At 58.3% G+C, this 22,909-nt stretch overlaps 2 protein-coding genes across 3 annotated transcripts in view; one reads left to right on the top strand and one right to left on the bottom strand.

Annotated features, from left to right (window-relative positions):
• LOC144279334 (alpha-1B-glycoprotein-like) overlaps positions 1-22,909 on the bottom strand; it is a 937,253-nt gene that overhangs the window by 909,040 nt on the left and 5,304 nt on the right. The window contains exon 4 of the mRNA XM_077840806.1: positions 22,471-22,477. Within this exon, the coding sequence (XP_077696932.1) occupies positions 22,471-22,477 (7 nt within the window). The remainder of the gene's footprint in view (positions 1-22,470; positions 22,478-22,909) is intronic.
• On the top strand, positions 2,941-6,274 carry LOC144279066 (uncharacterized). 2 transcript variants are annotated; one of them, XM_077840506.1, is made up of 5 exons: positions 2,941-3,018; positions 4,124-4,216; positions 4,948-5,013; positions 5,834-5,964; positions 6,062-6,274. In XM_077840506.1, exons 1-4 carry the CDS (start codon positions 2,988-2,990, stop codon positions 5,962-5,964), a joined length of 321 nt encoding a protein of 106 aa, XP_077696632.1. In that variant the 5' UTR covers positions 2,941-2,987; the 3' UTR covers positions 6,062-6,274. The 2 variants fall into 2 exon arrangements, with proteins under 2 accessions (XP_077696632.1, XP_077696633.1); XM_077840507.1 differs by having other exon boundaries at positions 2,943-3,018; positions 4,154-4,216.

Here is a 22,909-nt window from a genome sequence, read left to right as displayed (position 1 = left end):
TCAACCTCAGCTCCTAGTGTAGACCAGGGCTGAGAGTCACGTCTGACTGCAAAGTTGGGGGGCAGATCCCCGCCTGGGCAGACCCGTTGTGGGAAGCGGACGGAGGGGCAGAGGATGCTGAATGCTCTGAGGTCAGGCCCAGGAAGGTGGAAGCCGTGTGAGCTTCTTGCCCTGGAGACAGGCTGCTCACAGAGAGGAGACTTCCCCAGAGTCCTGCCTGGCTTCATGGGGAGCAGTTCCAGAGCATCGCCCGGGGACTCCGTGACAGTCCCATCCCCTGTCCCCCCCATTAGGTCCCCATCCCCCCAATTCTGTCCCATGTCCCTTCACCACCCTTGTGTCCTCTCATGGCCCTGTCCCCTCCCCCGTTCTGCCCTATCCCCATCCCCTATACCCTCACACACCCCGACCTCCCTCCCTGGGGCAGAGGGGGTGTAGGGTGTTGTGGGGGCAGGAGACTGAGGGGAAAGAAAGTGAGGGACCCAGGACTGAGAGGACAGGAGTAGGAGGGGGGTAGTGAGAGGGGAAGCTGCCGAGGGGTAGAAATGGCAGCTCCCTCCTGGGGGGCACTGTCTGCCCCCTCCCCCCTTACACCCCCAAACAATCCTGGCCCCCAGCTCTTACCTTTGCGGGGAGCCTGTCTGCCCCCAAACTCCTGCACCCATCCCGACCCCTCTCCCCTCAATCCCCCTCCCGACATCCCCAACCTACTTCCCTCAAACTCCCGGGCCCCCAGCTGGCTCCCCCCAAATGCCCGCCATGGGGGGGCCCAGAAGGCCTGGCAGCTAAATCACTCTGGGCCCTGTTGTGTACATGGAGACGCAATAAAGGGCTGGAAGTGCGAACACGCCCCAGCTCCTGCCCCACATTGAACAGGGTTAATCACGGGCCGGGGCAGGGTCCAGAACCCGCAGCCTGCTCAGCCCCACAGCAAACCCCCCATTGACCCCTGGGACCAGCTGTGACAGATCCAGCAGAGCAGGAACCAGGGAGCCGTGGCAGGCGCCATGTGAAACGAGGGGTTTGTTCCAGCTCCGGCCCCATTCGCTGGAGCCAGTCTCTAGCTGGAAAATCCCCCGGGTTTGGGCCTCTCCCCGCTGGCCACGGAGATGCTAGCGACTGTCCTGGGGGGCAGAGGAGCTGGTGGAGCTGTGAAAAGTCCAACCCCATTTCCTCCTGGGTTGGGGGTTTCAGCCGGGGGAGGGGCGATGGCGTCGGGGTCCCTCTCTCCAGCCGCTCTGCTCAGGACATCTCTGCGGAGCAGGGTCGGGACGGCCCGGGGGACCCAGGAGACGGGGGGTGGCAGCCACGAGGGTGAAGCGAGTCTCTCTCTTTAAGGCCCCAAAGGGAGGTGGATGGAACAGCCCATCCCCACGATATTTTATCTGGTAATGAGGCCTGGTTTCCGACACCCCAATTTTGGGTCACAGATTTCTGCTCCCCAACTTCTCCCGTGTCCCAGGCAGGCCCCCGCCCGGCCCGTGGGGTCTTTCTGGTGGCCGCTTGGGTTGGACAAATCCCGTCTTTCTGTCTCGCCGACTTTCCCCCCAGCGTTCATTCGTCCAGGTTCTCGTGAGGCTGCCGGAACTTCTCACTCGCCTTCGTCGGCTGAACCCACCACGAGGGGACATTGGGAGGCTCCGGTACCGCATCCCCCTCTGGGGTGGGGAGATTTGGGGGGCAGGGGAGAAGGAAACTCTGAGGGTTTGTACAAGAGAAATACAGGGCAGGGGAGGTCTAGGGAGAAAGGGGGGAGAGAAAAGGGGCTGGGGGACCCCGCTGAAGAGAGGGGAGGGGGATGGACACCGGTGGGGGGCAATAAGTGCCATTATTCCAGTGCCACGCAAGACGCAGGCTCCCCGCTGTCCACTGACAGCCCTGGGCAGAGACAGGCCCGGCAGCGCCGGTGAGTGGGACCCAGCGCTGTCACCATGAGGTGAGCTTTGCCCTGGGCCCTGAGCTGCGCAGACCCACTGCCCCGGGTATGGAATCGGAAAGGGACTCGGGGCCTTTCACCTCCAGGGGGCTGGCTCGAATCTGCATCCTTTTCTCTTAGCACTAGACCCCACCCCCACAGCCAGAGCCAGGAGAGAACCCAGGAGTCCTGGCTGCAAGCCACCCCCACCCCCCAATCACTAGACCCCATTCCCCTCCCAGAGACGGGGTATAGAACAGGCTAGGTGCCAGGCATCAGGTTTACATAGAATTTCACTGGCAGTAGATGAAACAGGAAGCGAGCACCGGCTCTGGGCAGACTTCCCCTTTCCCGGATTTATTCACGGCTCCTTTAACAACTCAGGATCTACATTTACCCCTCCCTCCCCTGCTCACGGGGACCAGAAACCACAACCCCCACCCCCCTCAAACCCCCCGTCTCTGTGCCACATCACTCAGCTAAGAACGGCGTGTGCAGCGATGGTACCTGAGAAGGAGGTTGGCCAGGTCCCTCCACCCTCATGCTCCAGGGCTGGGGCTGGGCCCAGGTGGGTCAGGAAGGAATCTCTGTCCCGCTCCTTGGGAGAGGGTTTCTTTGTGGGGGGCACTGTGTGTGTGTGGGGTAGAAGCCCTCCTCTGCTCTGAGCTGCTGCTCCAGGGAGGCTAGACGGGCCTGTTGGAAAAGCTCAGGGCAACCTGGACACCTCTTGACACCTCCTGAGATTCCCTGTTCCCAGCTGGTCCCTGGACTGGGCAGCTCCCATGTGGTGCTCGGGGTTATGGGGGGTGGTGTGGGACCAGGCAGCTGCAGGAGGGGATGTGGTTTGCTGGGCATTGCAGGGAGCTGACTTTGCTCTGACCGTGGTAGATTTGTGCTGGAGATTGTAGAGAAACCAGCTGATGGGGAAGAAAGGGGCCGAGCGCATCACGGGCTTCCTGGGGCTGCAGCCCCTGGCGCAGTTCCTCATTCCGCTCGCACTCGGGCCTCAGCTCAGTGGAGCTCAGCACTAGGGTGTTGGTGGCAGCACTGAGGGGCCCCCCACTGCCCCATCATGGCGTCTGCTCTCACCGTCCTCTTCCTCGGTAAGTATCGGAGACAGCCAGGGCGTAAGTCCATGTGGGGGGTGGATCTGAGACCAGGGCATGTGCCCATGGAGGGGGGACCTGAGACCAGGGCATGTGCCCAAGGAGGGGTGGATCTGAGACCAGGGTGTGTGCCCATGGCAGGGTGGGGTGGGGTGGAAATGAGACCAGGGTGCGGGATCCAGTTGCTCTGGGATCTGGTCACTAAGGAGCCATCTCCTCTCCAGGCTGCTGTCTAGCTGGGCACAGCGGGCTATGGGGAGGTGAGTATCAGTCTGGGGGGAGAACAGTAACATCAAGGATGGGGGAGGGGAACTGAGTCCTGAACGTTACCCAAAACTCAACACAAACTCCCCCTGGGCGCTCAGACCCATCCCAGTTCTTCTCTGCCCTGCCCCACCAGGGAGTAACCAGGAGCCGACCTTGGCTCCCGGGGTCTGACAAAGCAGATGGGAACCATCCACTGGTTCAGTGTCCTGCCCCCGCAGACTGGGAAGATTGCGGGGAGGGAGGGGGGAATGTGGATTTATTTCAGCTCATACAAACGCTAACAGGGCCCATCCGTGGGCTCTAGATCCCCTCGGGGTAACCGAAACGTTCACGGTCAGTGAAGCCGTGGGGGAGAACCCCCCCAGATCAGCCCCCGCCCCAACACCTCCCTCCCCTGCACTCACAGCCGCTCACCCCGCGATCCCAAGGCCTGGGGAAAGGTGGGTCTCTGCACTGATGGGATGCTCAGAGCCAGGCTCTGCCCTGAGCCCAGCAGAGGGGACAGAGTCACTGGGGGGTTCCCCAGCCAGGGGGAGAAGCAGCCACTGGACAGGGCTGAGGGAGGGGGGATCCCTGCCCCCAGAGAGGCTGCAGAACAGAGGGACTTTCCCAGCGGGATGTTCCCCCAGCTGACCCCGCTCTGGGGACACACAGAGGAGTCAGGGCCCAGAGGATGCCCAGCTGGCTCCTGCCCCAGTGCTGAATTCACTCCCCACCAACCTGGATATTTAAACCCATAACAAACGCCTGGTCATGGGGTGAGGGGCCCAGTCGCTGAGTCACCATTTCAGCCTCTTCTCACCTTGGCCTGGGTGCTGGTTCTGTTCCTCCCCAGCCCCAGCCCACGCTCGATTTCATCCCACAGAGGGAACCGACCCAGCTGGGCCCCAGCAGCCGGATCCCCCACCAACAGAGCCGGAGGGAGAAGGTGAGCCGGAGAAATGGAACAATTCATCCCCCAGGGAACAGGGCTCCCCGCTCTGACGCCCACGGGGCCAGTCAGGCTGTTTGAAGGGGGATGGTCCCTGCAGACTGAGCTGATGGGTTCATTTCTTCTATATAGAGGGTGATGGACAGATCCATGGGGACGGACGGCCACGGGTCGGTGGGAATATGGGTCCATGGAAACTAGGGAGGTGGAGAGATGGGATCGTGTTTGGTGAGGGATAGAAAGATGGACTAAAGCCTTGTCTACATGAAAACTGGACCTGAAATGACGAATCCCATGTGGTTCCCAACCGCCTCCCAACGGTGATCTCAGAGCAAGTCTGGGCTGTCAGATTAGCCGCCCCCCCGCCTCCCCACGGTTTGATACAGCCCCATTTGGCAGACGAGCTCCCCTTTAGCTCTCTAGACACAAGGATGTTCCTCCCCCAAATAGGAACAGCCGCATGGAGACCGGCTCCGCAGTGACTCCAGGTGTGAATGGCACCTCCTGGCATGCCTCTGCTACAGGCAAACAGGAGGAAGTGAGCGTCCCCACCAGGGAGGGAACAGGGCGGGGGGGGGGTCCCCATTCTCCACCAACTAAAATCCATCCCTCCTCTCCCTGGGACTGACAGTGAAGATCGATGCTGAGTCAGCAGCTGGGGGCAGATCGCTGCGTCGCTGTTTCTTCCCCTCCCCAGGCCCTGGTGTACGCTGGTTCTATTCCCACAGAGGGAACCGCCCTGATCCAGCCTGGAGCGGCGCCGGCTCCCACCCGCCCGAGCAGAGCAGGGCCAGGTACCAGGGCCGGGACGGGAATCACCATCCAGCCAGCCCTGGAAACAGCCTTGTGGTACCCAGGGGCTGGGGCTGGTTGCAGGGAATGACGGGGGAGTGAAGCTGGGTGGGTGAGGCCCAGACTCCACAGGGAGGGGCTCATTGACATAGGGGGAAGGAGAAACAGACCCACTGCCCCTCGCCCACTGCCAGGCCCTCAGCTCCCTGGACGCCTGCTACCCTGCAGGTCACTGCCTGGGAGCTGTGGGGGGATCCCAGGGGAGGGACGGGGCTGTGGGGGCTGGGCCCTGCTGGGTGCACAGGGGCTGGGGCAATGAGCCCCCTCCCTGGGCCCCAGGATCTCCCCCTGGCAATAGGGGTGATCATTATCCAGAATTCCCTCTGCTCTTGCTTGCCCTCCCCCCACGGGATTCCCAGGGGACCCCGACCCATCCCCCACAGATGTTTTGCTGCCTCTGGCTGCTCCCTGGGCACCACGGGGTCGGGGGAGCAGCGGGTTACGTCCCAGCCTCCCCCTGTGCGCACTGCCTGGCTGTGTTTGGCAGCAGCCGAGATACCCCGGGGATGGGCTCACTGCGCAGCAGACAGGCCGGGGCAGAGGCACCTGTGGGGGTGGACTGAGGGGTCCTACGGGGACAGGGAGCTGGGGTGGTTCCCTGTCCTGGAGGGCCTGGGACCCTGCATCTCTGACTGTCACAGTCCCCTGGCCAGGCCCTGGGATGCCGGGTGGCTCAGAAGGACAGTTCACCCACTCTCTTTGGCCCCCAGCTGCTGATCTCCCCGTCTGAGCCGCCGAGTGACTCTCCCCTTCCCCCAGCAGCAGCCCCCCTGGGATGCCCAGATTTCACCCACGCCGACATTGCCCGCCTGGCGCTGAGCGCCATGGTCCTGCTCATCGTGGGGCTGATCCTGGCTGAGGCCCACTACAGCCGCCCGAGGGTGGTGTCCTAGGTGAGATGACCCCCACTTTCGTGCCTCTTGCTGCCCCCAGGGGCTGGGCCTAGTGTGACACGGGCCCCTCTAACCTGCCATCTCTCTGCACCCCCAGGAGCCTGGATCCAGCCGTGCAGAGAAGAAAATCTCCCCGGGGGACGAGCTGATCCCCCTTGGGGGGCTGAAACGCCGGCACAAAACCTCCTGCTCCCAAACACCCCTGCCTCAGTGAATCCCCCACCACAACAGCTCCCGACCTGACAGCAACACCCCAGGATTGAACCCCGAACCCTGCGATCACCAGCCCCTGCAGCACCAGTTAGAGAATCATAGAATATCAGGGTTGGAAGGGACCCCTGAAGGTCATCTAGTCCAACCCCCTGCTCGAAGCAGGACCAATTCCCAGTTAAATCATCCCAGCCAGGGCTTTGTCAAGCCTGACCTTAAAAACTTCCAAGGAAGGAGATTCCACCACGCCCCTAGGCAACGCATTCCAGTGTTTCACCACCCTCTTAGTGAAAAAGTTTTTCCTAATATCCAACCTAAACCTCCCCCACTGCAACTTGAGGCCATTACTCCTCGTTCTGTCATCTGCTACCATTGAGAACAGTCTAGAGCCATCCTCTTTGGAACTGCCCCTGTGCTGGGCTCATTGGACTCCCAGTGGAGCAGCCCCTGGACAGCGCCGGGTCAGAGGCACTGTCCGGGGGGATGGGCTCACTGCACAGCAGACAGGCCAGGGCAGACTCAGTATCCCGGGGATGGGCTCACTGCACAGCAGACAGGCCGGGGCAGAGGCACTGCGGGGGGAAGGGGAGAGTCACTCGGCAGCTCAGGGCCATGGGGGGTGGGGGAAACCAACCAGCCCCCAGAAAGCGGAGAGGGCAAGATCACGGGGACAGAGCTCAAGAGAAACTCCCCTCCCCCACACCCGCGGCAGATGCCCAAGCTCTGGCTCCCCAGCTTGTTTAGCCTTCACCCCCCACCCCCAACATTCACGCATTGGGATCCTCAGCCCCCTGGACTATTTCCCCTCCCCCATACATGTCCCACCATCCCATGTCCCCTCATGTCCCTGTCCCCCTCTTTCTGCCCCCTGCCCTGTGTCCCTGTGATGAAATGGTACTCTTCTTAATGTTTCCTCTGAATACTGTAGGGGTGCCTCAGTTTCCCCTATGCATTTCTCAAGTCTCCAGGTGGCGGGAGGGGGTGTAATTATTGCAGAGCAAAGGGCCAGTGTAAATAAATGGCCGACACTCTGTCTCATGGAGCAGGTCCTCAAGGAATCAATTCTGAAGCACTTAGAGGAGAGGAAAGTGATCAGGAACAGTCAGCATGGATTCACCAAGGGCAAGTCATGCCTGACTCATCTAATTGCCTTCTATGACAAGATAACTGGCTCTATGGATGAGGGGAAAGCGGTGTACGTGTTGTTACTTGACTTTATTGTGGGAGACCATGTCAAAAGCTTTGCTATTCTTGCCAGCAAGTTAAAGAAGTATGAGCTGGATGAATGGACTATAAGATGGATAGAAAGTTGGCTAGATTGTCGGACTCAACGGGTAGTGATCCATGTCTAGTTGGCAGCCGGTATCAAGTGGAGTGCCCCAAGGGTCGGTCCTGGGGCCGGTTTTGTTCAATATATTCATTAATGATCTGGAGGATGGTGTGGATTGTACCCTCAGCAAGTTTGCAGATGACACTAATCTGGGAGGAGAGGTAGATACGCTGGAGGGTAGGGATAGGATACAGAGGGACCTAGACAAATTAGAGGATTGGGACAAAAGAAATCTGATGAGGTTCAACAAGGACAAGGGCAGAGTCCTGCACTTAGCAAGGAAGAATCCCATGCACCGCTACAGACTAGGGACCGAATGGCTCGGCAGCAGTTCTGCAGAAAAGGACCTAGGGGTGACAGTGGATGAGAAGTTGGATATGGGTCACCAGTGTGCCCTTGTTGCCAAGAAGGCCAATGGCATTTTGGGATGTATATGTAGGGGCATTGCCAGCAGATCGAGGGACGTGATCATTCCCCTCTATTGGACATTGGTGAGGCCTCATCTGGAGTACTGTGTCCAGTTTTGGGCCCCACACTACAAGAAGGATGTGGCAAAATTGGAAAGAGTCCAGCGGAGGGCAACAAAAATGATTAGGGGACTGGAACACATGACTTATGAGGAGAAGCTGAGGGAACTGGGATTGTTTAGTCTGCGGAAGAGAAGAATGAGAGGGGATTTGATAGCTGCTTTCAACTACCTGAAAGGGGGTTCCAAAGAGGATGGCTGTAGACTGTTCTCAGTGGAAGCAGATGACACAACAAGGAGTAATGGTCTCAAGTTGCAGTGGGGGAGATGTAGGTTGGATATTAAGAAAAACTTTTTCACGAGGAGGGTGGTGAAACACTGGAATGCGTTACCTAGGGAGGTGGTGGAATCTCCTTCCCTAGAAGTTTTTAAGGTCAGGCTTGACAAAGCCCTGGCTGGGAAGATTTAGTGGGGGATCGGTCCTGCTTTCAGCAGGGGGTTGGACTAGATGACCTCCTGAGGTCCCTTCCAACCCTGATATTCTATGATTCTATCATATACTGGATAGGCTTTCAAAGTGTGTATTAATGTTTCAATTTCAATTCAAATTTCCAACCAGTGATTAAATTGGCAACACTGCACATAACTAGTTCACAACTGGGGAGGTGTTGGGGAAATTCACAGGGGGTGTAGGGAAATCCCTGCTGCATGCCTTGCTGAGTCATAAGTTGTATCCTTTGCCTTCTTTCTCAGTGGGTCAGTTGTATAGCTGATGGCACTTGATGGGCCGTCAAGCAGGCTAGGCAGTGCTGATGCCAGGCTATCTGGGGGTGTCATCCAGATACACAACACAAGTTTGGAACTACAGACATACTATAATATAGCTTACAATACAAAGGTGCTACAAACACAAACGAGATTATCATACCTGGCAAATTATAACATTTTTGCAGATACCTTACAAGGCATATCATAACTCATTGCAATTTTACAATATTGGTATTCATAATATCCTCACACGTCCCCCAAACTCCATACAGCATCACAAGGAGAGCACCGCCTGTGTCTGTGGGGAGCCCGGGGCACTGTGGGGCCAACCACTCGATAACTAACCCTTTCCCGGCTGGATTTCCCACTCTGCCTGCTCCCTTTCCTTAGGGCCAGTACCCAGCATTTCACAGCCACGGTCACCTCACCCATCTGCCACCTGCCCCTTCGCAGCCAGCTCCTGCCAGGGGGTCCCCATCAACTCTAAACCAGCCACCCCTCGGTTACAGCTTCCCCCTCGGGGATCTAGGTCGTTCCCCGCCCATCCAGGGCCGCACTGGGCAGGGTGCGTTTGGCCCTAAATCCCCCCAGTAGTACCTATCAGGGCTCATCGCTCAGCCCTGAGCCGGGCCACCCGGCGTCCTAAGACAGAGCCCCTAGCCCCCTCTGTGTGGGGATGCTGCATCTGGTCCTGTGATGGAATAACGGCACTTCCTGCCCCCCAGGTCTCTGTCCCCCTCCTCTCTCTGTAGCGGAGCCCCTTTTCTCTCCCTCTTTCTCCCTAGACCTCCCTGGCCCTGTATTTCTATTGTACAAACCCCCAGAGCTTCCCTCTCTCCTGCCCCCCAAATCTCCCCACCTCAGGGGAGGCTGTGATATCAGAGCCTCCCAATGTCCCCTCGTGGTGGGTTCAACTGACGAAGGTGAGTGAGAAGTTCAAGCAGCTTCATGAGAACCTGGACGAATGAACGTTGGGGGGAAAGTTGGCAAGACACAAAGACGGGATTAGTCCAACCCGAGCGGCCGCCAGACAGAACCCACGGGCCGGGCTGGGGCCCGCCTGGGACACGGGAGAAACTGGGGAGCAGAAATCTGTGACGAAAATTGGGGTGTGTCACGGACTCACAGGACGTGCCCACTCTTGGCCCCATACATTCCCTGGGGGGAACCCCCTTCAGTGCCTTCTCAGGGGTCTACTCTCTCTCGGGGGTTAGGCCCCTCCACCTCCTGGAACTGCACCTCTCTGAGCCTTAGCACGCCTGTCTCTGCTGTGGGTCCCCGCAGGGAGTCCCCTCGCTCTGACCCCCGGGGCCCCCACGCCCAGAGGGAATAGTGCACCCCTGTTCTCTAGCCTGGAGCGACTCTCAGCCAGCGTAAAACAGGAGGGTTTATTGAGCATCTGAACCCAGCACAGGAAACTCTCCAGGCCTCAGGCCTGGCATCCCTCCGCACAGCACATCTAAGCCAATGCTTTATCACGGGGCGGGGGCCCTGAACTTCCCCAGGTGACTGGCTAAGTGACCCCGCTCAGTTCAGACTTGAAGGGGGAAGAGATCTGACAAAGTGGGGGGTTTTCTTGGTTTTTTCAATGGCTGCATGCAGAGGGGGTGGGACTCAATTTCCCAGGGTGTTATTGGTTTCACGAGGTGATGGGAGAGGGAGTTGGTTGGTACAGGGGACCCGCGAGGGAACTTGGGACCCCGGCCAATGGCCTGGAGATCGGAGACCCCAGCGACTGGTGACCGGGAGGCCCAGCTCAGGAGTCACAGCCGGTCCAGCCAGTGGGAGGATAATGGGCTGTGAAGAGAGGACCCTGGTGACCGGACCAGCCGGTTCCAGCCAGAGGGACCAGAGGACAGAAGAGGGGAGAGGGGGCCCAGGAGACCCTGTTCCCCTGGAGAGAAGACAATGGACAGATCGGGGGCTTGGGGCCGGTGATATCAGATGCCCAGCTGGGAAGCAGGGGGGCTCGGGACTGGAGAGAGGACCAGGTGTGACGTCGCCTAGCAGCCTGGACCCCGGACAACGGCCTGGAGATGGGGAACCCCAGTGACTAGTGACCGGGAGTAGCCAGTTCTGGCCAGTGGGAGGACAAAGGGCCAAGGAAGGAGGACCCCGGGGGCCTGACCAGCCGGTTCCAGCCAGTGAGGAACAAAGGACAGAAGAGAGGAGGCCCAGGTGGCCTGTTTAGCTGGCTCAGAAGACAAAGGGCGGAGGAGGGGCTGTAGGGGAAGGTGATATGGGGGGGGTCTGCTGGCCCCAGAGCAGGGACTGACTGGCTCAGGGGGGTGGGAATGGGGCACGAACCCTTTCCCCTCTAGGGGGCGCAGGCTCCCATCCAGCCCCGGGGCAGGGCCTGGCTGGCTCAGGGGGGCGGGAAATGGGGCAGGGGGCCTCTCCTCTCTAGGGCTGAGTTTTCTTGGAGTCCAGGGGGCAGAACAGGGGGGCTGGGAGTCAAGTCTCATGGGGTCTATCCCTGGCTCTGGGAGGGGAGTGGGGTCTACTGGTTAGAGCGGGGAGGGGTGGAAGTCAGGACTCCTGGGTTCTATCCTTGGCCCTGGAAGGAGAATGGGGTCCAGTGGGTGCTGAGCCCCCTGTGTTCCCCATGCCCCCTGAGCGTGGGTAATGGCGTCTGACCTGGTGGGCAGGGCTGGAAATCCCCCCAGCCCCGGGCCGAGCGGTTAGACCAGGCCGTACTTGAGCAGGGAGCCTGGGTCCAGAAGCAGCAGCTGCAATGCTTGGGCGAAGCTTCTGCTACAAAGGGGTCCCTTCCCCGCGGACAAGGGCTGTGGGGTGAGCGGGGAATGAGGGGTCCAGGGTGTGGGAGGGGGCTCTGGGCAGCAGCAAGGGGTTCGTGTGCGGGAGGGGGTCAGGGCTCTGGGCTGGGAGTGCAGGCTTTGGGGTGGGGCTGGGGATGAGGGGTTTAGGGTGCAGGAAGCAGGTCTGGCTTACCTCGTGTGGCTCCCGGTCAGCGGTGCAGCAGGGGCGCTGAGGCAGGCTTCCTACCTCTCCTGGCACCGCAGACCATGCAGCCCCCCCGGAAGCGGCCAGCTGCAGGTCCGGCTCCTATGCGGAGGCAAACAAGCGGCTCCACGCAGCTCTCGCCCGCAGGCACAGCCCCCCCACAAGGGAACAACTTTTCTCAATCTTTTTTTATGGCAGCCTTTCAAGTATTTGAAGACCACGATCATAACCCCACTTAATCTCCTCTTTTCCAAACTAAACATGCCCGGTTCTTCCAGCCTTTGCTCACGTGGCTGCATTCCCGCCCTTTGATCATCGTTGTCGCTCACCTCTGGATCCTTTTTCCAGTTTCTCCACATCCTTTCTGCACAGCGGTGACCGGAGCTGGATGCAGCACTCCCGGCCTGCCCAGCGCCGAGCAGAGCGGGACTCTCACCGCCCGGGACTCGCACTCTGCCCCTCTCTTGCAAAGGCAGCTTTAGGCTGCATTTGCTTTTGGTTTTGCAACGGCATCGCATGGCTGCCTCATGCTGAGGGCGTGATCCACCCCAACTCCCTGATCCGTCTCCGCCGTGCTGCTGCCAGGCCCGTTCGCCCCCACCCTGCCCTGCTGCGCTTGGTTTTTCTTCCCTACGTGCAGCACCTCTGTCGGCTTTGGAACAGTTCGGTGACGGGGTGCTCCACGCGCCACGCAGCTGGCGCCTCCTGCTGGTCGTTCTGGGGAACGGCTCGACGCCCCTTCCCGCGGCTGCCTGCCGTCCCTCCACCTCTCTCGCTCTCTTGCTCCAGCAGCTTCTGCTGCCTCTTCGTTACTCGGCCCTGCGGCCAGGTCACGGGCCGCATGTTCCCCCATTCAAAGTCTCCTTCCGTACCAGCGGCCTCAGGCAGACTCCCCTTCTCTGCCCAGCGAGAGCCACTCCCCCAGGGGCTGGCAGCGCCCGGCCGCAGCCGGCTGCTCTGGCCCCACAGCAGCCTCTGCGGGGGGCAAAAGGCAGAACTGCAGCACTTCTCGGCCAGAATATATTTTTTGCTGGAAAAATAAAGATTATGCGGGACAGATGAATTCTGCGCATTCGCAGATGCACAGAATTCCCCGAGGAGTAAATAACGGTGAATGGTTCCAACATTGGTGTGATAGGTTGTCCCCCACTCTGGGGATGCCACCTGATGTATTGGGGTACCACAGAGCTCACCCGTTACACCAGCCTGGGATCCCTCACCCTGTCCTGCAGAGCCAGGCCCTCAAGTCTTCTCCAGCACATACAAACACAGGTAGGGACTCACCCAGCTGCAGAAAGACACAGACACTGAAACCAGCCCTGCATGGGAAAGCTTTCAGCTGAGGAATTGACCTGCACTCAGGTGCACACCCTCTCAGGGTGCAAACCCAAAACTGTATTGTCTTGCACTGCACAGAGAACTGTACTGCATAAGCTAATTGAAATTTGCCTCCTCCCTCAATGTGGAGGAAGATATGCACAGCGTTGTCCCCCCACCCCCCAGTAATGACTTCCACAAACTGGGTTTTGAGACAACAAAACAAGTTTATTAACTACAAAGGATAGATTTTAAGGGATAGCAAATAGATCAAAGGCAGATTACTGAGCAAATAAAACAAACATGCAAACTATAGTTTAATACACAATAGAAACTGGCTACAAGCAGTAATTTCTCACCCTAAATATTGTTTTCAGCAGGTTGCAGAGTTTCTTGAAGACAAATTCCTCTTGCTTGCAACTTGAAGCTCCAGGTATTCCTTTCACAGGCCAGACACCTTCTAGCCTGGGTTCAGTCCTTTCTTCCCCAGATCAGTTTTAGGTGTTTTCAGCAGTCAGCTTGGGCAGGGATTCAGTGAAGAACCAACCTTGATTATCTCACTCCCCAGCCTTAAATAGGATTTACATAAGGGGGGAATCAGTTTGATCCCCACCTCCTACAAGTGGAAAACTACTATCAGTTCAAGATGGAGTCCAGTACCAGGTGATATTATCACATGACCCTGCCGTGTCAAAGCCGCCATAAGTCAAAGGTTGTTTGCAGCATCCCAGGAAATATCTGAGGAAGGTGGGAAATTAGCATCTTCAGAATCCTATTGTTCCCCCTAACGGATCATTGGCCAACCAGTCAGACTCATGGCATTTTGTGTGTGGGCATTCCTCAGGTGCAAACATTTTTGTAATTGGTACATTAAAGTTAGGAATATTGACTGATACAGAAATGATCCATGCATACAAACAGGATAATCACGTTCAGTAAATCATAATCTTTCCAATGATATCTTACATGACCCATCTTGCATAAAATACAAATTAGTAATGCCATATTCATATCAAAAGCATATCTCACTAAAGAATATGAAGTGCCACAACTGGGTCAGTGGGGATCCTACCCAAACACACCAGTCTGTACTCCGGCAACAAAACCGGGCAAAAGTCTGGTGTCCTTGGGCTACTTCCTACCACAGCCTGGGGAGGGGGGCGGGTTCCGCAGTCCAGGGGTCCTTTGTCTCCGTGGGGTACACTGCAGACGACAATCCTGGCACCACATCTCCAGGGTTCATTTCCCCCGGGGGAAGGGCACAGCACAGAGTCAGCTCTGCATTCAGCAGCAGGCTGGAGACATCTGCCTCCTTCCCTTGCAGGGCCCTCCCTTTATACTTCCTGCCCCGCCCCGGTACTTCCGGGAAGGGGGCGGGGCACATTTGGCTCCTCCTACCAGGGGAAACATAGTGGTCCCTTGCTCTCAAGTCCAGAGGGAGGCCGCTCTGCTCACTACACCCCGATTATGTGTGGAGCCTTCATATCCTCCGTTTCTCAGTGTATTATGTGATGGTACGGCCAATGGATTTGTTATTTCCTATACAATCAATGGATGCTCCTTAGACTGGAGTTGTAGGATTAGCGCAGTATAGGATAGATAAGTAGGCGTGAGGAGTGTGTATTAGGTATTAGTAAAGCACGGTTAATAGCAAGGCCTACAGGCTGAGACCTGTACGATTTTAGCTTCGCCAGACTAGGCCAGAGGCTTAAGATGATTGCGTGACCTAGCAATAACCGCTAAGACCAAAGGTTACAGCTGTGCCAACAGGTGAGGTTATGGGAAAATGGATTGCAATAGACACACGATATTGTCCAAAACCAACTGCCGCCTGATTGTAACATCTTTAAATGTCTGTCCTGACCGCAGGTACCTGCCATGCGTAGCTACACGTGAGACGAAAAGGAACTACAAATAACCTATGAAAAACGGGGCAGACCAATAATCATGGGGTGTGGAAGTGCAGCTAAGGAAAAGTGGGTTGACGCCTTGTGATGAAGCGGGGGATTTTCTTCGTGTTGTGCATGAGTACTGTGCGTGCCTCAGTTTCCCCTGTGCGCTGCCGTGTGTGTCACGAGGTGGTGGGAGTGAGGGTTTGCCGGGGCAGAGGGCCAGGTGTGATCTCACCTAGCAGCCTGGACCCCAGACAACGGCCTGGACATGATAGATCTCAGCAACTGGTGACCCAGAGGCCCAGCCTGTGCTGGGAGCCGAGCAGTTCTGGCCAGTGCGAGGACAAAGGACGGAAGAGAGAGGGCCCCAGTGATCTGTTTGTGCGGAAGGAAGACGCAGGGCGGAGGAGGGGCTGTGGGGAAGGTGATATAGGGGGATCAGCTGGAAGGAAGTTGCTTCTGGACTGGGGACAAAGAGGGGTCTGGCTGCACCTGGACTGGGACAGACACACCTGGACTGGGACAGACCAGCTGGAAGGTGCTGAGACTGGCCAGGCCCGAGGCCCCTGAGTACTGCCTAGGCTGGGTTCGGCCATACAATAAACCCTCCTGTTTTAAGCTGGCTGAGAGTCCCTGCAGACTGGAGATCGGGGGGCATCACTCCATCTGGTGGGGGTGGCCCCAGGTAGCCAGAGCAAGGGGACCCCCCAAGGGGGCTCACGAAGGGAGGCAGGCGGGCTGGAGGCTCTGAGAGGTGCAGTTCCAGGAGACGGTGGAACCCAGGGCTTAGCCCCCAACAGAGAGTGAACCCCGAGAAGGGCTGTCAGACGGAGGGGAATTCCTCCCGGGAATCCTACAGAGCCGAGAGAGCTTGCAGGTGCCTGTGAGTCCGTGACACACCTTCATGCATAAACGGTGAGGTGGCAAAATTTGCAGATGATACAAAACTACTCCAGTTAGTTAAGTCGCAGGCAGACTGCCAAGAGCTACAAAGGGATCTCCCAAAAGTGGGTGACTGGGCAACAAACTGGCAGATGAAATTCAATGTTGATGAATGAAAAGTGATGCACGTTGGAAAGCATCATCCCAGCTCTACATATACAACGATGGGGCCTCAATTAGCTGTTACCAGGCAGGAGAGAGATCTGGGAGTCAGTGTGGAGAGTTCTCTGAAAACTTCCACTCAGTGTGCAGCGACAGTCAAAAAAGCCAGCAGAAGGTTGGGCATCATTAAGAAAGGGAGAGATAATAAGACATAAAATATCATGTTGCTTCTATATAAATCTGTGACGCAGCAGGGAGGGGGAGTGGTGACCTGGGACCCACACTCTGTGACAAAATCCATGGTATGTGCACACCTTGAATACTGCGTGCAGATGTGGTCGCCCCATCTCAAAAAAGATAGACTGGAATAGGAAAAGGTTCAGAAAAGGGAAACAAAAATGATGAGGGGTCTGGAACGGCGTCTGTATGAGGAGAGATTACAACTTTTCAGCTTGGAAAAGAGACAACTCAGGGGGGATATGATGGAGGTCTGTAAAACCATGACTGGTGTGGAGAAAGTAAATCAGGAAGTGTTGGTTACTGCTTTTCATAATGCAGGAGCTAGGGGTCACCCAATGAAATGAATAGTCAGCAGGTTTAAAACACACAAGAGGAAGTATTTCTTCACGCAATGCACACTCAGCCTGTGGAACTCCTTGCCACAGGATGTTGTGAAAGCCAAGATTATAGCAGGGTTTGAAAAAGAACTAGATAAGTTCATGAGGATAGGTCCATCAATGGCTATTAGCCAGGATGGGCAGGGATGGTGTCCCGAGCCTCTGTTTGCTGGGAGAACTACAAGGGACGGATCACTTTCTGATTCCCTGTTCTGTTCATTCCCAATGGGACACCTGGCACTGGCCACTGTCGCAGACAGGATACTGGGCGAGATGGCCCTTTGGTCTGACCCAGTGTGGCCGTTCTTATGTGTCAGGTGTAGTCAGAGCTACAATATCAAAGAGGGAAGACCCAAGGGAAACCCCAGCAGGAACCATCCCGCAAGCGACGCTTGTCTACTGAGAGGCCCATCGGAGCCGAGAACACCGGGGAGGATGTGAAGATGGCCACGGCTGTAATTGTTGCACAGGGTTTTGTAGGATTTCTCTCTGCAGGACTTTACTTAGCACTGGGGCCGGCGCTGACGGCCAGGGGAGAGCCCCCTAGTGACCTCTGCCCCCATTCCCTGCAGCACAGCGCCTCCAAGCAGTGCACTGGGGTAACAGGGCCAGCAGTGACCGCCAGGGGAGAACGCCCCTCTACTGAGCCTCTTCCCCTGCAGCATAGCACCCCCTAGTGCAGCAGTGGAGTATTGCGGCCTAATGGGTTAGAACAGGTGGGCTGGGATCCAGGACTCCTGGGTTCTATCCCTGGCTCAGGGAGCAGAGTGGAGTTTAGTGGTTAGAGTAGGGGGGCTGGGAGCCAGGACTCCTGGGTTCTATCCCTGGCTCTGGGAGGGGACTGGGGTCTTGTGACTAGAGCGAGTGGGAGGCTGGGACCCAGGACTCCTGGGTTCTATTTTGAAGGCTGGGCATTGCTCCCCCCTTTTCCTCTCAGCAGCTAGTTCCCAGCCTCCCAGGGCACCTTTGGACCCGGGCACTTGCCAATCCTGGCTGGGATCAGGGAAGGGCAGTGTGGGTGGGTGTGACCCAGCAATCTGGGCACAAGGAGTGCATGGGGAGGGGGTGGCAGGGAGCTGGACAGGGATCTATTGGGGGCAGGGAGGGCGTATGTGGGGGGCGCACCGTGCCTGAACTGGACAGGAAAGAAAAGGCTGGATGAGGAGCAGGGAGGCTCTGGCTGCCCTGGGGCAACGCCATGCCCGGCCGCCTGGGCTCCTTTCCTACCTTTGTCTACCCTTGCCCCAGTAAAGACTGTGGTATGGATGGACCAATCTAGGTGCCAAGGGGGTACCTTGGGTTACCCAAGGATGGGGAATAACCTGGAGGGGATGGTCCTGCCCCCCGCTCCATAAGGGACAATAGACTGTTGAGGTGCCGTGCAGTAGGGACCAGGGCGGGGGGCTCACTGGGGACCCTACATCTAGGCGGGCTAGCAGAGAGGTAACATGACTTGCCCAAAACACTGGCAGAGAATAGAACCCAGGAGTCCTGGCTCCCAGCCCCACCACCACCACCTCCAAAACCACTGGACCCCACTCCTCTCCCAGAGCTGGGGACGGAGTCCTCACTCCCAGCCCCCTCTGCCCTAACCACTAGACCCCACTCCCCTCCCAGACCCGGGGACGGAGTCCTCACTCCCAGCCCCCTCTGCCCTAAACACTAGCCCCCACTCCCCTCCCAGAGCCGGGGAGAGAGCCCAGGAGTCCTGGCTCCCCGCCCCTACTGCGCAGTTTTGTGACAGCGTCCAAAGGGTTAACAGGAGCCCAGCCTCAGCCGGGAGGGGGCGGGGCGAGGAACCTTGGCTACAAAGGTCCCCACGGGCGAGCTCAGCTGCGCCCTGTCCCCTCCCCTCCCGGAGGGCTTCCAGCCGGAGGCTATGGCAGGTGAGACGCCTGGGTTCTCTCCCCGGCTCCGGGAGGGGAGTGGGGGCCAGTGGTTAGAGTGGGGGGAGGGGGCTAGGACTCCTGGGTTCTCTCCCTGGCTCTGGGAGGGGAGTGGGGGCTAGTGGTTAGAACAGGGGGAGGGGGCTGGGACTCCTGGGTTCTCTTCCTGGCTCTGGGAGGTGAGTGGGGGCTAGTGGTTAGAGCAGGGGGCCTGGGAGCCAGGATGCCTGGGTCCCATTCCCCTGCTCTGGGAGGGGAGTGGGGCCTAGTGTCTCTGGGGAAGGGGGCTGCCCCTGCCCCGAGTTGCCCACTGCTGACGAGAGCCTTAGTCCTGACCGGTGTCAGAGTAACAGCCGTGTTAGTCTGTATTTGCAAAAAGAAAAGGAGGACTTGTGGCACCTTAGAGACTAAATTGGTTAGTCTCTAAGATGCCACAAGTCCTCCTTTTCTTTTAGTCCTGACCTGCAGTCCCACCGTGGGCAGGGAATTTCTCTCCCACTCGGAGCAGGGGCCCATCTCCCCTGGTATCCTGGCTGTGCCCAGGCCCACACCTGTGCTATGAGAGAGACCCCTGGGTGGCCAGTGAAGGGTAAAGTCCTCCCATCTGGTGCCCTTTGAGCCCCCCAACAGCTGTTTCTCCTTCCAGCTGTTGCTGGGGGGGGGCGGCTGGATCCCGGCTCGCAGCTGACCCTCAAAGGGGCTGTGCTGGGGCTGCTGTTGAGCCACCCGGGGGGCATCCCCCTGCGGGATTTGGGGAGGCTCTTCCACCAGCACCATGGCCGGTGCTGGATCTGCCCCGGCACGGCTACCGCTCGCTGCACCACCTGCTGGGTGACAGGAAGGAGCTGGTGGTCCTGGACGAGGAGGGCAAGGAACCGTGGGTCAGGTGCCCACACGCAGCCTGCGACCTGCTGCCGGAGACCAAGCCCCCCAAGAGACGCTGCCATCACCCTGGATCCACAAGGAGGCGCCACCCGAACGGCAGCACCCGGGGGCTCCTAAAGCAGGTGTGGTCATGGGTTGTGGGCGGGCTGCCCCCTACTGGGGGGAATGGGAACTGCATGTGGTGACTGTGTGTCACCTTGCCCTTCCCTTTGTTGGGGGTAGCACTACAGGTGCTGTCTACACTACTAGGTGCATCAGTGATTTTCAGGGTAGATCTGTGTCAGGACTCCTGGGTCCTCTCCCTGGCTCAGGGAGGGGAGTGGGGGTCTAGTGATCAGAACAAGGCTCTGGTCCCAGTTCTGCCATCTACCTTGGGCAAATTCTCTCCCTCTCCCCCTCAAAAATGGCAGAATAACTTTTGCCTGCAGATTGCAAAGCTTAACCGCAGCTCTGGCTTTGATGCCCTCTGGCTGGAGGGCACAGTCCAGCCCTGAGAGTGCCGCTGTCTCTGGGGTGGAGCGTGTCAACTTGCTGTAACAAGGCAAACTGTCTGGTCCTGCCTCTGCTTTGGGGCAGGTGAAATCAATGATGGGGCGCCTGGGGGTACCCTGAATGACCGACGGGCTTCGTTTAAACAGGCCTGGTACAGAGCTGGCTGCAAAGGGGACGCACAAAACCCCCCTCACTGAGACTCTCTGCCTTGAATGCGGGCGCCAGGTCCCAGGGAGCGACACTGTGCCTGGGGAATCGAGGCTGGTGGGAAATTGAACGCTGCCCCACCCAAGTTGGGAGTGAACTTGGATCCCTCTCCCACCCCCGCCCCCCGATTCTTTGCACAAGTCTCAAGTGATGAAGCTGAAAGACCCAGGCCTGTGCTATGGGGCCCAAGCGCCCCTAGAGGGAGCCTCGGCTCGGTGCAAAATCTGCCCTAGCTTACAACAGCTCCATTGCAAAGGGGTCCGGCTCAGTGCGACTGGCGCTCCCTAGAGGGGCTCGTGCATCCTAACGGGGATGGCAGCATGTCACCGAGCATCTCTTCTCTCCTCTCCCTCCAGCTTCTAGGCCTTGGAACTCCTGCCACCACCTGGCTGCATCCGCCGGCTGGATCTGCCCCCGGCCACCAAGCCAGCACCTGGCTGCCCCGAGGTGTCTCGCTGAGCCGCTTCCCCAGCTCCCGCCTTCCTGTGGCCGCCCCCCGGCAGCCGCCCCTGCTAATCTTCACCAACCAGTCACTGGGTCTGGCAGCGTACCAGAAGACAGCCCTGAATAGCCCCGCGCAGGCCCCCAGCCGGCTGCCCTGCCCCACCCACCCACCCAGCCAGCCCCCAGCTGGACCCTCCCATGGCCGAGCGGGCTGAGCTGGAGCAGAATGTGGCACGGGCCCTGTGGGGCCACCCCGGGGACATTTCTCTCTTCCGCTTCCACCAGGCCTACAGCGCCGCCTACAGCCACCCCTTCCCCCTGGGCAGCACGGCTTCGGTGAAGGAGCAGCTGGCGGCCATGCCGGGGGTTGTCAGGGTGGAGGGCTGGGGGGTGCAGACGATGCTCTTCCTGGTCTGCCCCCAGGAGCTCCCCAGTGAGGAGAATGGTATGTGCTGGGAGTCGGGCGGGGTGGGGGGAGAAGGACCATCCCAGGGATCGAACCTGGGGAGCGAGGGCCTCTGCAGCTTGAGCTATGAGCCCGGGCAGGAGTCCTCACCTGTGGGTCAGGCTGGGCTTGAGCAGGATTGAGCTAAGCAGGGACAGAGGGCCTGGGCTGCGGGGAGCAGGGGGCTCAGCAGGGGGCGCTAGGCTGAAAGGAGTGGGGCGGGGGGCTTGGCAGGGAGTAGGGCAGGGGTTCAGCAGGGGGCGCTATGTGGCAGGGAGTGGGGTGGGAGGGTCAGCAGAGGGTGCAGGGTTGGAAGGGACCTCAGGAGGTCATCTAGTCCAACGCCCTGCTCAAAGCACAACCAATCCCCAACTAAATCATCCTAGCCAGGGCTTTGTCAAGCCTGACCTTAAAAACTTCTAAGGAAGGAGATTTTTGTCAATCAATATTCATGGTGGAATAGGAGTTTCTATTTTCCTTATTCTGCATCTATCTGTGGGCTTGGGCTTCTCATTTCCCCAAGATAATAAAAAGACTGCCCACCTGAGTACTAAGATACGGGTTGATGAATCCAGACCTTGTAGTACACACCTAGAGTGCAACATTGCACATGGCTTTGTCACACTTCCATTGAAAGTTACCTTATTTGTAGCCGAAGTAATCTGAGACCATCTATTTGTATAATTTGAAAATATAGTTTTCCTTCTTTTATTTTAAAATTTTATTTTCAAATTTGTCTTAAGTCAACTTAAAATATCTGAAATAACTGGCTGACTATGCCTTTTTTATTGCTTAGCAAATTCTGGAGTTCTGTACAGCATCACAGACGCTTCTGCAGCTTCGCCCCGAGTCAGGGTGTGAACCCCGGCATCCTGCCCAACGGATGACCTTCCCCAGAGGAGCTGCAACCCAGCGCCAGGCGAGGGGTCCCTGTATAACCAGCACCCCACCCCAGATGGGGCTGCATCCCTGTGTTGGACGAGAGGTCCCTGTATAACCAGCCCACGCACCCCACCCCATCTCGCCCAGGTGTTACACACATTCACAGCAGGGGCCCAGGGGGGCTGGTTTGTGGTTCTGTGTTTATTACAAAGCTGGAGATTAACAGGATGCAAAATAACATAGACAGCCTCGGCACATCCTCTCCCCCTCCCGGTGCTAAGCCCCCCACACCGGCCCTACATGTGGGTCTGGACGGGGCAGGGGGCCAGCAGCTCGATGGGCCAGCAGCGGGAAGAGGGCAGCATCTCCCCTAAAGCTTCTTCAAAGCAGAGTTCTCTGGGACTGGCGCTGCGGGGGGGGTGAGTCCGTCACCCCCTGGGGCCAGGTGCCCCATGGCTGCAGGGGGCTCTCACTGTGGGGCCCCCCGGGGCATGTTGATCGCGGTGTACATGCTGGGCTGGGCAGACTCAGGGGCAGCTTCCCCCTGTGAAAGTAGCATGAGCAGGGGGCTGGGAGCCAGGAGTGGACGGAGAACTAGAGCGGGAAGGGAGGGTGGCCCCAGGGAGCTCCTGGGAGTCCAACACTCTCAGCTGACACCGGCTACCTCTGGGACCCCCTCCTTAGTCCCGCCCAGCAGCAGCTGTAAATCAGACTCTGCCCCATGTGGGTGGAGCCCCCACAAGCCCCGTCCCTCCCTGGGGTCCTGCCCCACCCTGGTACCCCCTTGGGTGTGTTACTCACAGACGGGGTCTTGCTGAGCCGATGCCTTTAATGCCCCCATAGGGCTGGTGCTAAAAGAGAAAATCCCCTTGTAAATGTCATATCCCCCCACTGTGGAGAGATTCCCCAACACACCCAGAGAGCCCCCCATCCTGCCTCACACTGAACCCAGTTCCCTAGAACCCAGGACTCCTGGTCACCCCCCAACACACACACCCACACCTCCCTGCTGTAACCACTAGACCCCCACTCCCCTCCCAGACAAAGGAGAGAACCCAGGAGCCCTGTGACCCCGGCAGGTTGATTGGGAGGGGGA

The sequence above is a fragment of the Eretmochelys imbricata genome, chromosome 23 (genome assembly GCF_965152235.1).
Source record: "Eretmochelys imbricata isolate rEreImb1 chromosome 23, rEreImb1.hap1, whole genome shotgun sequence".
NCBI lineage: Eukaryota > Metazoa > Chordata > Testudines > Cheloniidae > Eretmochelys > Eretmochelys imbricata.
The sequence above is the reverse complement of the archived record's forward strand: the minus strand, read 5'-3'. Positions and strand labels throughout refer to the sequence as shown.